The 16726-nt window shown below is 49.5% G+C and overlaps 3 protein-coding genes across 3 annotated transcripts; 1 reads left to right on the top strand and 2 right to left on the bottom strand.

Annotated features, from left to right (window-relative positions):
- Positions 1-350: 350 nt before the first annotated feature.
- Positions 351-2469, bottom strand: LOC128720871 (uncharacterized). Its single transcript, XM_053814571.1, has 5 exons — positions 2272-2469; positions 2071-2168; positions 1478-1603; positions 458-975; positions 351-393 (listed from the first exon to the last, which is right to left on the bottom strand). The coding sequence occupies exons 1-5, from the start codon at positions 2315-2317 to the stop codon at positions 351-353; spliced, it is 831 nt and encodes a 276-aa protein (XP_053670546.1). The 5' UTR covers positions 2318-2469.
- Positions 2470-9486: 7017 nt separating this feature from the next.
- On the bottom strand, positions 9487-10668 carry LOC128720870 (aldo-keto reductase family 1 member B1-like). Its single transcript, XM_053814570.1, has 3 exons — positions 10594-10668; positions 10383-10525; positions 9487-10318 (listed from the first exon to the last, which is right to left on the bottom strand). The coding sequence occupies exons 1-3, from the start codon at positions 10666-10668 to the stop codon at positions 9565-9567; spliced, it is 972 nt and encodes a 323-aa protein (XP_053670545.1). The 3' UTR covers positions 9487-9564.
- A 1898-nt stretch (positions 10669-12566) lies between these two features.
- Positions 12567-16282, top strand: LOC128720869 (protein sine oculis). Its single transcript, XM_053814569.1, has 4 exons — positions 12567-12675; positions 14030-14212; positions 14312-15179; positions 16153-16282. Exons 1-4 carry the CDS (start codon positions 12567-12569, stop codon positions 16280-16282), a joined length of 1290 nt encoding a protein of 429 aa, XP_053670544.1.
- Positions 16283-16726: the final 444 nt, after the last annotated feature.

Here is a 16726-nt window from a genome sequence, read left to right as displayed (position 1 = left end):
TGTTGCGTATTACTGCCTTCCGTCGTTCCTTGTTCTTGCTTTACGATATACTTTTTTTTTCTTGTTGTTGTTGGTGATAAACGAAATGATATTGATCGCCGGAACGATACGCACGCATACCATTTGCATTGATCATACCAATCGATGAGCGATCAATTGATCAAAGGTTGTGCTAGAGCTTTTTAAGGGTGCTTTTAACGATCGTCCGGCAGGATCGAAGGACTCCTGGCGCGTGGATGTTTGCAGTTTGCATCGGTAGAGTGGGTGTGTTGGTGCATGGTTGGTTCTACAGTTTGGCCACGATAGAACGAATGCCCACGCGATCGTGATCGGATGTCGCGCCTGACACCTTAAGCCATGGTTCCGTACTGGAACTTCTTTACTTTGAAGTATCTGCAATGGGAAAAAAGGGCTCAATAACGTTCGGTTACCTCCACAAACCTTACCACGTCCTTACCTCCACAAACCGTATCCAACGACGGTGCAAACGGTGGCAACGGCCAGCGTAGAACCAACGGCAATTGGGGCCGTTTCGTCCCGGTACGTCCCGGTGGCGCTACACTGGAACGTTGGGCCCCAAGCATTACCCGCCTTGTACATGAAGCTTTGCATCCGCAACTCGCGCAGGTACAGCTTCGCCAGGTGGCCCGATTTATCGCTTTCGTCCTGCGCGAACATCGTGATGGTGAGCTCGTTGTCGCAGGTGTACGACTTGCCGACCGGTGTCGGGAACAGCAGCGTACCCGGGGGTGTCGCTAGCTTCACATCCAACCCCGGGCGGTCGATGTGCTCGAACAGGGTGTTCGAGGATGAGTATGCCAGGTCGACACTGTTCACGTACCAACGTTCGCCGCCGGGCGTCTTCGAGAAGTATATGTTGACGGTGAAACCCTTCCAGGCGAGCGTTATCCGTGATTCGTCCTCCCAGCACTCACCGTAGATGTCCATCTGGTCGGGAAGGAATGAATCCGCTTCCTGTAGTGTCCCGAAACGGCAGGGAAGAAAAAGAGTGAAAAGTTTAAATGGAAGGAACAAAAAAAAAGCTTCCTAAAGCTCACTCATTCACTGTTTGCACTATTTTTAGCGAACACGAGAGCGGGTGTTGGTTGATTCTATTTAAAAACTGGGCTTAAAAGATATCTTTTTGGTTAAGTTTCACTGTCACATCCTTTTTTTTTTCTTTTACCGCACGCTTCTTGCCGTATGGGTAAATGAGAGTTTCTTATTAGTACGGAAAATATCTCACATTTAATTGGGGTAAATCTTGCAAAGGAATCGATGAATATCCTTATCCTTACACACACCTTTTGCGCTCAACAGGTGCGCTTTACCATCGAATAAAAGGTATTGCACATACGTTTAGATGTTTTATACCCTCCTAAGCTCACTGTTAATTTTAAATCACATTACGAGACGCCCTACGTGTGTGTGTATCGCGTGTGTTGGCACACATGGGCTCGTTGTCGGGTGGACTCACCTTATCTTCATTGTACTTGTCGCGGTACTGGATGCTCAGCAGCGCATCGGTCTGAATCAGGATGCACGTCGCACCGCTCGATGCGTTCAAGCGGTACAGCGATAACGAGGATGGCACGGCGGTGGCCTTAAGCACGTAAAAGGACGAGCCACAAACCAACCAAAAAAAAAAAGAAAAGAAAAGGAAGATAATGATAATGAGACACGTTGAACACCAGGACAGCAGGACGAGAGCCGGAGAGCCGTGTCACATGATGGAAAATTCAGTCCGAACGGTGGTGTGAAAGAGTACGCGCGATTCCAGTGCTTCGATTGCTGCCTGTTCCTCGGTGAGCTTTTGTTGCGTGAGTGAAACGGCACGCTCCACCCACGGGGTTGTACGTGGGCAGCGCGTGGAGGAAAATCGGGAAAATCGATAACCGTGCTACTGGCGCTCCGGCAATGGAACCATCGCTGTGACGGTGTGGGGAATTCATTCATGAAAGTCCCCCAAAAAAAAACAATAAAAACAAAAAACCAGGCAGCCATCGAACGTATCGGCTTCCAATGATGGGGTTCTTTGGAGTTGTGCAATTCGCATGCATCCATACGTACCGAGCTGGTGGTGGGCTTCATGGTGTACTTCGTAACCCGTGGTTTCTTCGTCGAGAGTCCTTCCAGCTGTAGCGAGTTGCTCAGGTGCAGCAGCATGGCTGGAAGGGATGAAAAATGCTCATTCCAACATAAGCTTTCATATGGAGCGCTTCCGCGGTGGAAAAAATCGGTCCATTTCACACCCCGCACATGCACGCTTACCGAAAATTAACGCCCTAAGGTAGCGCAGATCCTTGCGGGAAAGCATCCTTCCGTCGCTTCGAGTGGCGAACTAGCGTTTCGCACGAAAATACACAATCCCTTGGCACTCGGTTGGCTCGGTTCGATTAACGCACTGGCTCCGCGACAGGTGTCCTCGTTTGCATAACGCTGTCGAAACTAGAAAGCTGTCAGCACTTACAATTCTTCTTTCTTTTTTTTTTTCTCCTTCGCTGCGAAAGAAATCGCGACTACGGGTCGGGAAATGTGTCACGGCCGTGTTCGCCAGTCCTTGCAGAATGGGAAGGCTCGTGGGGGCAAAACAAACGTGCAGATAAAGGAAAACACATGCGCACAATCGCACAAACCGCCTTTGCGATGGTGGGACGAATTAGAACTTTGAACGTTTGCATTGAGGGAACGTGAAGTTGACAAGCTTCGGAGCATGCTGGAGCGTGAAATGTTTCATGGGAAATATTTCACCCAGGACATATCGCTGCCGTCGTTGTAGAGGGGAACAAAGGACACTTCAAAAAGGACAGCAAGCGATAACTTGCAAGGGTGTGCCTATTACGCATAAATAAAGCGAATTTAATTATCCGATGAGGCGAATTATCAACTTATTTATGTTATTATATTACCAGCGGCGTTTGCAGCTTTAATTCATGTTTATTTGTGTTACTGTCATTTTTATTTTGGCAAAAAAAATATTTAAAATTTTCAGATTTATAAATATAAGCTTTACAAGCGACAAAGATGAGCAATCAAAAAGTGTAGTGAAGATTCATCTTCGTAGGCGCTATGTGCACATAAATGTTTGGTTCGGTCCTTCGGAAAAAGAAAAAAAAAAAGAATTCGTTATATGGTTCGTCCTGAAAAGATTATACAAAAATGACAACATCCGGCAGTACATTGCTGCGTACACCTGGTTTCGGTTTAATAGGGATTTCGCCACCCGATGATGCGCCCAGCGGCAAACGGCCAGAATGGAAGGACCAAATCGCTCGCAGCGTCTGCGAGGGTTCGTGTCATTTGATTCGTCCTAGCACCCCCCCCCCCCTCCTAGAATCCTGCCGGTCCCTTTTCCATGCCCACCAGTTCCCGACAGCGCCGTCACTGAGCAGGATTTTGCCGTAATTTAACACCTCATTTCACACGACCGTAGACGCGAACGTCCGAACTGGCGAACACGGTTCCAAAAGCGATAGAATCCGCCACCGGGTCTACGTTGGGTGGCAACAACGCGCTTTGAGAAGGATGCTGCACTCAAAAGCGCAGTTTAAGCAGTGTGTCTGTTGTGGGTTTTCCTTTCAAACGAACATTCATGTCGCTCCTCGGGTGCTGGGTGGCTGGAAATTCTCGAGAGACTTAATTTGTACCGAAAACGCGCGCAACCGATCCGCGGCATGTAACGATTGGCATGGGAATCCGATTTTAATTAAACAAATCCACGATTTGTTCACCTTTTGCTTCCCCCTGGGAGCTCTGGGCTGGTCGACGTTGTGCGTTTGGCCGCTGGAAAGGGGAAAATTCAGAAGCGTTCGTTCGTCGATTCGTTCCGGAACTTCCCCGGGGAGTTCGGATCGGATTACGGGAACAGGTCGTCCGTCATCGAGGCACGGCATCTATCGCCGTCGAACGTGGCGTCGTTTTGTGGCATGCTGAAGGTGAGAAATGTCGATTTTCCTTCTCTTCACTCAGCGCCATCGACAACGAGGCGTCGAGCGAACAACTTCAAAGTAATCCACGGAGCGTGGTGACGGCCTGGTAGAGCGTTGCCATGGGCAACCAATCTTTCACAGCCTTTCAGAAGGAATTTGCATGGGGACTACTCTACAGTCAAGGAAAGAAAATAAGCACACTATGCAAGTCATTTAAAACGTCGAAAAGTATACTCCTTTTTATAGAAGTTAAGAAAAACCCTAAGCAGTGCTGTACCTAACGTGTAATAAAGTGGCTCTAAAAAATTCTAGTTCAAAGTATAGAAGTCGTACTAATTTAGTACATATAAAGCAGGAAAATTAGGTACGTTTTCTATCGTGGTAACATTAATTTTTACAGGAAAGGAATGCCAAGCACTACGTTGAACGGAAACGACAGACAGCCAAAGGCGGAACCGTGGTGTTCGCTTACATTCGATTCACCTGACACCTGGGATGGATTCAACCGTTGCTACCTTTGTCTCTCGTCAAATTGCTGCTGTCGTTGCGCATCTCTGCTCCCTCACAGAAACACGCGTTGCCATAGCGACGCGTGGAAAATCCAGCAACCATAGGCAACGGCGCGGGTGTCCAGCACACGTGGTGGATTAAACGCTGGCAGCCGGCCCGCTGAAAAGGCCGGGTGTTGGTTTGTTAATTGAATTAATTGGATGGCCAATTACATTGCATTATTATTGGGTTTTGTACTTTTTACAAGTGAACTCCCTCTCCCCAAGGCATCTCGTCATCAAACCACCGTTAAGGGTTAAAAGGATGTGCGTGCGTGATTTGCCCGTAACCCGTGATTGGTTTGATTCGGCATGTTATTTTTCCCCCTTAGGAAACCCCAAGAGAGCTCATTATTTGCTTAGTTTAATAGATAAACTCAAGTGGCATTCGAAGAGGGAAAAGCGGCACCCTACGGGGCATTTCCTGCTGTACCATTCGAAGGAGGGTTGGTGAGAAAAATAAAACATCAAATTTATTCATGGGATTTAGCGACGGCGGGAAACAGACGGTGGAAATTGTTGGTGGAAAAACAGGAGACAAAAAAAAAGAGAACACAGTTAAGCCGGTAAATTCTGCTCAAGGACGAACGGACGGGCAATCAGATTACACACTCGGTTTGGCAGGACACGGAGGACACGACGTTTGCCTGCAGTTAGCTCAAATCGAACGGCCAGCACACCCATTCAGGGCGAGGTGTTGATTTATGGTGCTCCCATTTATCGTAAGCCTCCGATCGATATGTTTACAGTTTTATCAGCCCGTCAATTGTCTGCCGCTGCTACCAAACCCGACCCGGTGTTCGCACCTTCCTGGAGGGGTGAAGGATTTGCACGACTGCAAGGATCACCGAGGTGGATGCGTATTTGCACGCCCGTTCGTGATACGATCGGCACTTCTGCCAAGACACACTGTTTGCTTATCTATTCGAAGACATTCGGCGGGATCTTACGGCCGTCGGAACGCGTTTTGGGTCAGGGTTTTTTTTTTGCAAAATTACACCTGAGCTGCAAACGGCAAGGAAACGCGAACAACTTTTGGTCAAAAGAAAAAAAAAACACTTACCAGCACACCGTCACTAGATCGGCATCGCTTTTCTACGGAAACGCTTGCCAGCGGCCAGCCTGGGAAGGACAAGAATGTTAATCCTCTCGTGCCAACGTGCGCCGTTAGCTAATCCCTTGTCCCGGATCCCAGGATCTCGAACCACATTGGCGTCGCACGTCACGTCGTGGGAGAAGCGAAACCCAAACTCAAGTCCAACCAACCTTTTTCGGGTAGGCTCTTTGTGCGCCAAGTGAAAGCCCTCGACAAGGTGTCCACTTCCTGCGTGCCTTCCGAAAGGTGTCGAAGCCGAAGGGAAAACACACAAAATCGTTTAATGGATCGGGGGTGGGTGTAAAAAGGACCAACAAACGGCCGAAGGGTCGAGGATAATAACAGTCAGCGGTGCTCAAAATATTGGTTTACCCAGGGGGCGTTCAGCCGTCACGATCGGGAATGTAATATTGATTCATTGACGCTTACCGCAGGTTATGTTGGGCTGCTGAATGCAAATCAAACACGTTGACAGTTTTATTACGACAAACCGGGGGTGGTTTAGGCATGTGATTTGAGGACATGATGGTGTGGTATTTTTTTTTGCTATGCACTCGTTCCCACAAAGATCGTCAACACCCGAGAAGGTGCGAGAAAAATTATCACCCACGAAACCGAGCTGACGTGTGTGTGTTTTCTTGTGTGTAAAAAGCTATTGTTCCGTGCAGGGGGTCGAACAAAAAAAAAAGAAAAGCTACTGCCAATGGCCCTCATCGAGTAGTCCTTGATCTTTATTCACGCCATGTTTGGTTTGCGTTCACACCGGACCGGTAGCTGATCGCATAATTTGCGGATTACGGCACACATTTGCCCCGGGGGGATTATGCTTAATTGTGCTGAAAAGCGCATTTCTTTTTCGTCACTCCGATAGCAAGCAACGGTAGGAAGGACCTCTTTTGCGGGTTCCCGTGGCTCAGCGGGAAACAGCGGGAGAAAACGCAACAAATGCGCAACCGATTCCTGCTGCGCGAAACTGCGCAATGTAACTCCCGCCGGGAGGTTTTTTTTTCGTGTGTGTGTGTACGTATAGCCATTTTTCCGCCAGCACCGTCACCAGCGGTCGTGGGAGATGATCGTGCACAATTCGCTCAAAGCTCTAGCAGCGGGTGAGTATTGAGACGTTCCCGGTTTTCCAGAGCCGTAAAGATTAGGAAAACATTATTGTTACGCATCCCGACAGTGTCAGTTCCAGGATTTTCATCCCGATGTTCGCCCGGAAAAAAGGACGATCTTCATCGCCCTTCAAATCGTCCTTATTACCACCGGTTGCGGGTAAGCGCTCGGGGAGTGTGATTTTTACACTAATTGGTCGCAAGTTGCTAACCTAACCTCACTAAAATCAGTGCCCGCGCGTGGAGTGATTAATAGACCGGGATGATAAATCATCGGCGACATCGGTGGTACGCTCTTTTTTTTTATTTTTCACCCATTCCAAAGTGTCCCTGTGGGCCCATTTCGGGCGCTCACGTTACATGCGTGGAAATGGAACCGGGCGTTTTTTCAAAAACACGCCCGCCATGGAAGGAAAACGCCAACGGGCGGGTTAGCTAATGAACTGTGGCCGGTTGTTGGTTGTACGAGGGAAATAAATAACACCACCGGGTGACGGGTTGAAGGGAGTGTGGTTGGTGTTTTTTAGGAGGTTTTTTTTTGGAAACCAAACCTATCGTCTTACCTTCGCGCTCAAAACCTGGGAAAGCTGTTAGCCAAGTAATAAGTGAAAGGATGAAAATAATAAGGCGAGATGCCGTGAGGTGTAGTGGAACGAGGAAATGGTTGGGAGGAGCATTTTTCACTCAACCGGAACGCTTGGAAACTGTCCAATGAAGGCTTATTCATGAAGGAGTATTAATACAAGCGCCACTTGTATTGAGGTTATGTAATTTTAAACCGCTTTTCCGGTTCCAAAATCCTAACCTAGCATTGGCGATCGCTTTGGAGTGTGTTTAGTGAATATTTTTAAGATAAAAAGGTTAAAAAACGCACACAAAACAGTCTATAAGAGTAGTTTATCAACCTCTTATCGGATAATTTGTCAAAGAGTTTTCTCCGAAGGACAATTTGCACGCGTTAAAGACAACGAAAAGCAATGACCTCAGGATCGTGCTGATAATCGCTGATGCATACACCCTTTTTTTTCTCTCTCTCACTCTCTCTTTCTTTCAATGAAGAAGAACGACATCCATCGTTGCATTGGACATTCCGTTGCGCTGGTTCTCAACCGTGCAAGCCCGCGTGCCAGGACGTCGTAAAGCATCCTCTCGCTTGCGCGCGCGTTAGCCCCATCACAAGATTCCGTCAAAATCAGCAATAATTCGCGTGTCGTGTGAAATGTCCATCCATGTCGCGCAAGCCGATCGTCCCGGGGTCCGCGTTTGTGGCTGGTGACGCGCGTCGAACACCCGTAACATAAACAACCACCCCATTTGCAGCCACTTCTCGATCATCCGGCGACGGCGACGAAAGACCGGACGTCACGCGCTTGCAGAAGACTTCAGCGAGAAGGCTCGTGAGGTTCGACGGGTGAAGCGACTCGACGCCAGCAGCTCCCACGAAGGTTCTCGGGTGCTCCAGAATGGCTGCCTCCATCAGGCTGAGAGCGGCGACATCGGATATGGCGTTTGTTGTGTCTCGTTGGCCTCGAATACCTCTACGAGGGATTTGAATTGTCCGGACTGTCCTTGGCAGCACGCTGGTAGTTCCTTAACCCTACGGAGGCTTGCCAAAGAGGTCTCCGAGATGTCCAACCACAGAGAAAGCGCACCCGGTGTGTGTGTGTGTTTCCTTCTGTTCCCAAAACAAAATTCGAACTCGCCACTACTGGAACTGCTGACGGGTTTTGTTTGACGTGTACTTGCACAACCGTTCTGTTCCCGCAAACGGCTCGGCGTGACCTTCACGGTGATGTTCAAAGTCATATTTCACAACACGCAAGCCGATGGCGCACCTGCGATGGCTGGATCGCAAATAGGTGAGTGGCTCCATCGCAGGGTGGTTTTGGGACACGCCGCGTTTGAAGGGCACACGGCTGTTATGCGTTATGTTACCGTCCTTTTTTAGATCTGGACCCGCTCCCGTGGGCGCTTTTGCGCGTCAGCATTCAATTCCAGCCATTTCGAACACCTCGATTGGAAGCGGGGAGTTCGTTTTTTTTTCCTGTTGTTGCTTCCTCATCCTACCGATAAGGCGCTTTTCCTTGCCTTGAAAGGAAATGGTGCTCCCGTGCCCGTTTGGGGTCGCTTACGCAGGCAAAAAAACCCGACACCCAGCCGGTTGTTGAGTTGTCGATTTTTCTTTTACCCGTGGCTTTTTTTGTTTTATTTTATGCTCATCGGGAATGGCCCCTGGTTCACGTTATCGCCATTCCAGCCGGATAACGGGACCTGCGTGGAGCTGCTACACCGACAATGTGAGCCTTTTTGCGCCATTTCCACCGAACCTAGTTCGCGGATTGAGGACAACCGTGCTGACGGTGGGTGTTTTGCTGTTAGTTCGATTCTGCTGAATTACGCACTGCAGTCTACGATACCTTTCCAGGTAATTCTTGGAAGGAACGTTTAGAACCGTTTTTTGGGACTACGACAGGTGGTACTACCTCCAACGCCAGCAGCAGACAATTCGTCCCTTAGCGTCCCGAGTAATGGCGCCCGATTGGCCACACCCTACCGTGAGCAAGGAACCAGGAACGGCTTTTCTCATCGACGGGTTTCACTGCGCAAGACGGCAGTTTCGCACGCGGGAGAGATGAGCGACAAAAGCGTCCCAGCGGCGAGGGAATTGCAATATGGCTCCTTACGCCCGATAAATCAATGGAGAAATACGAACCAACCGACCAGTTGTCGCGCCCATGGTCCGTTAGCCGCGTGAAACCAAATGGAATCAAGTTTTTCGTGTTTTTTTTTTTCGTTTCATTTGCTTCAGCACAAGCCGTTTATTCGAAATTTACGCAAAAACCAACGGCTGCAGGCAATAAAGCGATTCCGCGAGCCGTTTATCGTCTGCCCTTCCGGAATTCCTCCTCGAACGGATGGTACCGGTGACCGAAGCTGAACGATTCCGGACAGATGCGTCCATTCCGCTCGAGAGCCGTTAGTTGGCGCAGGTCTTCGCGATCCAGCTCGAACCCAAAGATGGCGGCATTCGAGGCGATGCGTTCCCGGCTGACGGATTTCGGTATCACGACGTGCCCAAGCTGATGTTGGTAGCGGATCAGGATTTGTGCTGGGGTTTTAGCGTGCTTGGAAGCGAGCTTCAGGACGACGGGATCCTGCATCAGAACCGGATCGTCCTGTTTGACCCACGGGCGTGCTGGAGATCCTAGTGGACTGTATGCCGTCACGGTGATGCCCTGCTTGATGCAATACTCCGTCAGGCTGGACTGGTGCAGATACGGATGACATTCGATTTGATTGGTAACGGGTGCGATTCGAGCAACATCCAGGACACGCTGCACTTGTTTGGCGTTGAAGTTCGATAGGCCGATGTTGCGCACTAGCCCCGCATCGACCAAACGCTCCATCGCCGGCCAAGTGTCGACATAGTCGACGTCGGAAAAGTGCACTCGCTTGCCGTCCTCACGCAGCGGAAACAACACATCACCTTCGCGGTACGCCACGGGCCAATGGATGAGGTACAGGTCGAGATACTTGAGGTTGAGATTGCGCAGCGTCACCTGCAGAGCCCCTTGGACCAGGTCCGGCCGGTGGTAAGTGTTCCACAGTTTGCTTGTCACGAACAAATCCTCACTAAAAATATCGCATCAAAGAGGGACCAATGAGTTGCTGTTTTGTGACGCTTTGGTTGACGTACCGCTTGACGGTTCCTTTCGCCATTTTGGCAGCGATACCAGCGCCTACTTCGTGTTCGTTTTCGTAGACGTGAGCACAGTCGATGTGCCGGTAGCCGACATCGATCGCATCCTTTACGGCTTGCGTGACCTGACCGGGTGGGGACTGTAACAAGCACACATGGGATAGGTAGTAGCAGGAGCTCACATCACCAGGAAATATAGTTGACTTACATTCCAGGTGCCCAGACCGAGCGCCGGGATGGAGGCACCGTTCCTGAAGACCACGTTTGGTATCTTTAAAGCCATCGGGAAACAATCAACGGGCCACTAGCTCTTCACTAGCCACGATTTGACGGACTACTGGGATCGGATTTGAGGATCGCATCGTGAATTAGGTGGACGTAATTGTGGCTTGGTGCCAAGCTTCGGTTCTTTTTGATGCTGTGCCAAACTGGCGTTTGAAAAGGAGGCTGTTTTCCTATTTCTGTGACGTTGCTTTTCGTGACTTAAGCAATGCAGAAAAAGATTACATTGTTTATTATAAAAAAAACAAAATTTGGGGTTCTTTTGTAGTATTTTAATTTGCAAATGTTGTGTAATTTTCCCTTTGAAAGCTTAGATTAAACTGGAATATTTAAGAAAAAACCCGTATACCTAGTAAAACGCCAAGTAAACCAGCCGGATGAAAAAGGTGTATCAAATTATTGATATCCTTTTTGAGCAAATTAAGCACCATTTTTGTCACAATGAAATCGGAATCCTTTTTGACCGTTTTGATGTATAACAATAAAGTATATGTTTGCAATATAGATCTTTTTTTTTGTACGTAAATTTGAAATCACACCAACGTGCTTTCCATCTTATTATGCAGCCATTTTGGGCAATGACAAAAAAAAACCCTAAAACGCCCTTTTCTGCTCGCGTCTGTCCATATCATAATTTTTCGGTTGCAAATTGCAGTTCATTAAAATAATCATATTGGGCGTGTATCGCTTGCATAGTTCGGCGTGTGTTTTTTTGGTTGTGGGGTGCAAAAAAAAACTAGCAAGAAATACGTACAATTTACACCATTTCCAACGTTACAGCTGTTTGGTGGCGTCAAAAGAAAAGCAACCGTAGCGTCGGAAACTCGGTTAGCAGCCGGTTCCGGGTGGATGGAAAAATAATAGTATAATAATTCGGGTGATTAAAATAATAAACAAGCCGGAGCGACGAAGGAATCGCCCGGGAACATCCGGGTTGCTGCAAGTTCCGGCATAAACATGGCACATCCTTAAAGTGGGCGGAGCTAACGCGCCATGCTAAACCGTAGTCCTTCCGGCGATGGAGCTCTCGCTCGCACGCGCGCATTTTGCAAACTGCCAATAAAGCAGTAGATAGTGAGACAAAAAAGAAAAACACTTTCCCCTGGCTTGGGTTCCCTGGTCGATATTCAAAGCTTCAGAAATTCCGCATCCCGGCGGTCTTTCCCTTTCGGGCCTGGTTCTATCTCGCTCACGCACGCGTTCCTGCATCCCTCTCACTAGCACCCATCTCGCTCACACGCACCATCAGGACCATCCGCTAGCGCAACATATATACAGCGCGTTTTATGCTGAGCGACATAAAGTTTTGTAAACTGATCCGCAGGAGACGACGTGTGCCCTTCAACGGAACGGGACGGAACGAGCCGAATTGGTGGCCGGTCGGGATGCAAGCGAGAAAGAAAAAGGGGAAACCGACCGACCGACCCTTTGCCGCGCGGTTTATGAATGAAGGAGAACCTAACTCCGGTTCAATTTCGGAGGTGCGGCCACCGGATCAGTGTGCGAATTTGCGTCGATCGGTGCGGTTCCGCCTGGCCTGGGGCGATATGGATGTGCTTCCGTAGTGGTTGCTCGGTGGGTTTTCTTTGTGGTGCCATCGCACTAATTAGTGCGCTTCCTCACGACGGTTCCTCGAATTAGCGAGCAGCTCAAGAAGCGTGCCAAGTGAAGTGAAGTGGTGTTTTTAGTCAAAAATTCAAGCACTGTGAAGTCATTCCTTAAGGATAGAAAACGCTCTCATCCTTTATCATCGGTGTGTTCGCGATCGTGGTGTGTTATAATGGTGAAACGCTTTTGAGCAAGGATTTCGAACGAAATTTCCACACAAACGGCGTGATTTGGCGTGTGATAAAAAAAAAGCTAGTGAAAAACAATTACTGTACATTTGTTCGCATCGCAATGGATACCTCAGGATTATCGCCGCTAGCCGATCTGGACTCGAGTTCCGGGGGTTCCGATGGTGTCGGTGGGTTTAACCACGGTCAGCCTCTCTACATGAGCCAAGGAGGTGTGTGTTTTGATAAAGCTAAAATTATAACCTGTACGATTAATGGAAGTGTCTGAGGATGTGTCAGGACATTCTTGTTCCAGAGAAACAACGCGTTAACTAACTTTGGATCATAATTAATGGTTTTTTTACCGATTAGTTTAAACAATTTAAAATAAATTAAATGTTGATAACGATATCTTCTCCAAAAGATACTAAACCGACCGTTTCTAAGCGCGTAGGGATATGAAATAAACCATTCTTATGCCCCCCCCCCCCAAAAAAACGCCTCCCAAAAAAAACCCACAGCAAACGGATTACGACACTTCGCTTCCGACGGCAATCGGTACAAGATTTCCTCTAGTTCTACGCCTTCCGAGGCGACGAATCTGTCATCACCATTATTCCACTAATTATGCTGCCAAAGCCGCGCGATCTTACGACATTGTGTCCCCGGCAAGTGTTTCTGTCTGCTCGTTTTTCTCCCGTTCTCTGTTTAATAAGTTCTCGCTTTGAAACGTGATGCTGTGATTGCGATCGCGGGGGAGCGAGCCTGCTCCTTTCGCCCCTCGAGCCTGCTCCTTTCGGAAATGTAAATAAACTATGAAACTGAGGCGAGAAAACGGTGGCCACTTCCAGTGACCCAAGCCCGGACGCGTTCCCGGCCGCGGAAGGGCTCAGGACAAGTTATTTCAGCATAAAGTATACAAACACACGATGCGTGCCGTCCTCCTCCAGAACGGTCAGTTCGCGCGACTCTGGGTGAAAAAAAAAAGACAAAGAATCTTTCTTTAACCGGCGGGTTCTTTAACGCAGTTTGCTTCTCGTCTTTTTTTTTTGGGTTTTTTTGCTCACGCGCGCCCAGAGCGCATTTCATAGGTACGAAACGGATGCTGGGCGAAGTCGAGCCCGATGAGCGAACTGCCGCCTCGTGACTAAGGCGCGATAAACATGGCAATCAGCGCAAACTTCCGGCGCAAAGGAGGCGCAAAGGGGAGAACATGAAGTTGCTTCTCGAGGGGCGGGTTTGAGTTTCCGTCCGTAACACGATCGTTCGCCCGGCGGTGGTGTATGCGTGTTCGATTAATCATAATATTTCTTCGCGCAGCTTTCTGCCGCAAATCCTAATAGAGCCATCTTTTCGAGTCGTGGCCGGGTGTTTGCTCACATTGTTTGAGCATTTATGTTTGCTATGCGTTTTATGCACTCCATCTGCCGGCCAATGTGGTTTGTGATGCGTTTTATTTTGAGCTGCTCCTGCTTCTGCTAATATGCCTGCAGTTGCTGCTGTTAATATTGCAGTTCGCAAGCGATACTAATAAAGGAAAATAGGGCGATATTTTATTAGAATTTTGCTTCCACTTCCACTTGGCAGTTTACCGCGACAACACGAACCCCATAAAGACGCTCTTTTTCTCGGAGAAGCTGCAGGAGTTTACCGATAAGGAACCGTTCCATCAGGAGCGCAAGTACCACGACACCGGGTACCACACGAACCCGATGAAACCGGGCCAACCGGGCCAGGTGCAGAACCCGGCGGACGTCATCTACTACGCCAGTGAGTAGCGCTTCTTTAGTCCTTTTTTAGCCGTTTTTTTTTTGTTTGATTTGCCTTTAAACTCTCTCTCTCTCTCGCTGGCTTTTTCGCTTCCAACAGACAAACCCATCAGTGAAGGATCCCCGGGAAGTGTCCTGGTCAATGGGAGCACCAACAACAACAGCAACAACAGCAACAACAACAGCAACACCAACACTACCAACGGCAACAACTCCGGAGGACTCCACCTGGTGCCGGTGTCTCATTCACAACCGATCGGTGGTGTTGTCCCTTCGAACGGGTTGTCCTCGTGCCGGGTGGAAAACAACAACAGCGCCTACCTGCAGTCCCTTCACCCGTCCGCCGGTCCTCCACCACCCCCGAATGGGCCGGTACACCCCCTAGCGATCCCAAACGGCACCGTAAGTGAGCTGGAGCGGAAATGCTTCAGCTTCAGCCCGGACCAGATCCAGTGCATGTGTGAAGCGTTACAGCAGGAAGGTGATCTCGAGAAGTTGGCCACCTTCCTGTGGAGCCTATCGCCGAGTGATCTGATCAGTGGGAATGAAAGTTTGCTGCGTGCGCGTGCCCTCGTTGCGTATCATCGCGGGTTATACCACGAGCTGTACGCCGTGCTGGAGTCACACTTTTTCTCACCGAAATACCACGCCGATCTGCAAGCGCTCTGGTTTAAGGCGCATTACCGCGAAGCGGAGAAGGTCCGTGGCCGCCCGCTGGGTGCGGTGGATAAGTACCGGTTGCGCAAGAAGTACCCACTGCCGAAGACGATCTGGGACGGCGAGGAGACGGTGTACTGCTTCAAGGAGAAGAGCCGGAACGCGCTGAAGGATTGCTACACCCGGAACCGCTACCCGACGCCGGACGAGAAGAAGACGCTCGCGAAGAAGACGGGCCTCACGCTGACCCAAGTGTCGAATTGGTTCAAGAATCGCCGCCAGCGGGACCGGACGCCGCAGAGCAGCCGACCGTAAGTGTGCAACATGTGTGGGTGCCTTTGGTGGCGTGTCCTTACGCAGTAACATGACGCCAACGGCGGGCAGTGGGCATTTCGCAATGTCCGGGTTTGGCTGGACATTACCAGGATGCTGGCGTGCCTGAAATGGCCAGTACATGCGAACATGTAACACGAAACCTCGGGACCCGTGGAACACATGTTTTCACTCTCCGTTAGCTTGTGTCCGTTTTTTTGCTGCTTCTCAGCAAGGACTTTTTCCCGGGGGACGCGTAAAGGACATGCCCTTTGCAGGACGATAAATAATGACGTGAAGGGAGGATGCCTTTTTCTTCGGAATGTGCTCATTAACGATATTTGGTGTGTGTTTGAGCTTCACGAAACATCTTGGCTGTCCGTGAAGATGATCCTGCAAGGATGCGGGACACTTGCTTGTTCGTGAGCATCTGTGTAATGATAGCGCTGCTGCTGCCGCTGCACGACGAGTGAGAAATGTTAGATAACCGATCGTCGGTTAGCTGGACCGATGCAGGCAAGCAGCTTTCCAGCGCTGGTTTGGTTTTTTATTTCCTCCAAAAAGGATGCAACAAAACGAAGGAAAAAACACGCCTGGTTGACCTTCTCACCAGCAGGGAGCGCCCGCGGCATCGTATTAGCTTCGAAAATTAAAATGCATAAACGCTACCCTGATCCCGTAAGTGCCACCCTTTCGCCGGGTGAATTGAGGTGCCGCGGGTGATCGGATGCCACCTAATGGTTGGGCCAAATTATGGACCCGCGAGCGTTGAACTTGATCGCGATCGCGCGCGCGAGAGCATCCGATGCGATCGCGTCGAATTTCCCATTAGGAGGCTGTGCGGGATATTTTTTTGGTGGTATTTTTTATTCCGTTTTTGTTTGGTTCAAACTTTAAATCCTTTCCCAGGGCATTTGGGGCGTTTTTCAGGCACACTCTTCTCACTTTCTCTTTTCCACGTTCGTTCCGCAGGGATCTGATGATGTCGGTGTTGCCGGTCAGCCCGGACCAGATGGACGGTAGCTATCAGCGGCTGTTTAATGTGGCCAATTACGGTCCCGCGCACGGTTATCACGCAAATGATATGTACGCGGTGCAGTAGTCGTCCCGATCAAGCTTCCCGGAGGCGTTCGCGTGCGCCATCGGCACCGGTTTGTTGATCCTTGGAACCGGTGGTTCCGGTTGACGGTGATGGAAGAGGACGAGAGCCCACGTGAGGTTCGGTTTGTGATAGGTTGTAATTTGTATTTGTGCGTGTGTGTGTGCATGTGTGTTTGTTTGAGGGTGGATGCGATGCTTCGGTTCCCACACCCGTTGGGAGCATATTGTAAATAGCTGTAAACGAGCAGGTGGTGGCCCCAAACCGAATGTCAACCACTGCTGGAGGCTTATTGCTGTACATAGTTGAGAGGAGCTTGCAGGAAGTGACAAACGTGTCGCCAGTGAACTGTACATTGTAAGATTGTAGCGTATTGAGAAAGATCCCAGTAAAATGTGGAGTGTGATGCCGAATGAGCGACGGTAACCGTGCATTTAAGCAATCGTG

Source organism: Anopheles nili, chromosome 2, assembly GCF_943737925.1.
Source record: "Anopheles nili chromosome 2, idAnoNiliSN_F5_01, whole genome shotgun sequence".
NCBI lineage: Eukaryota > Metazoa > Arthropoda > Insecta > Diptera > Culicidae > Anopheles > Anopheles nili.
This window is presented reverse-complemented; position numbering and strand designations above follow the sequence as displayed.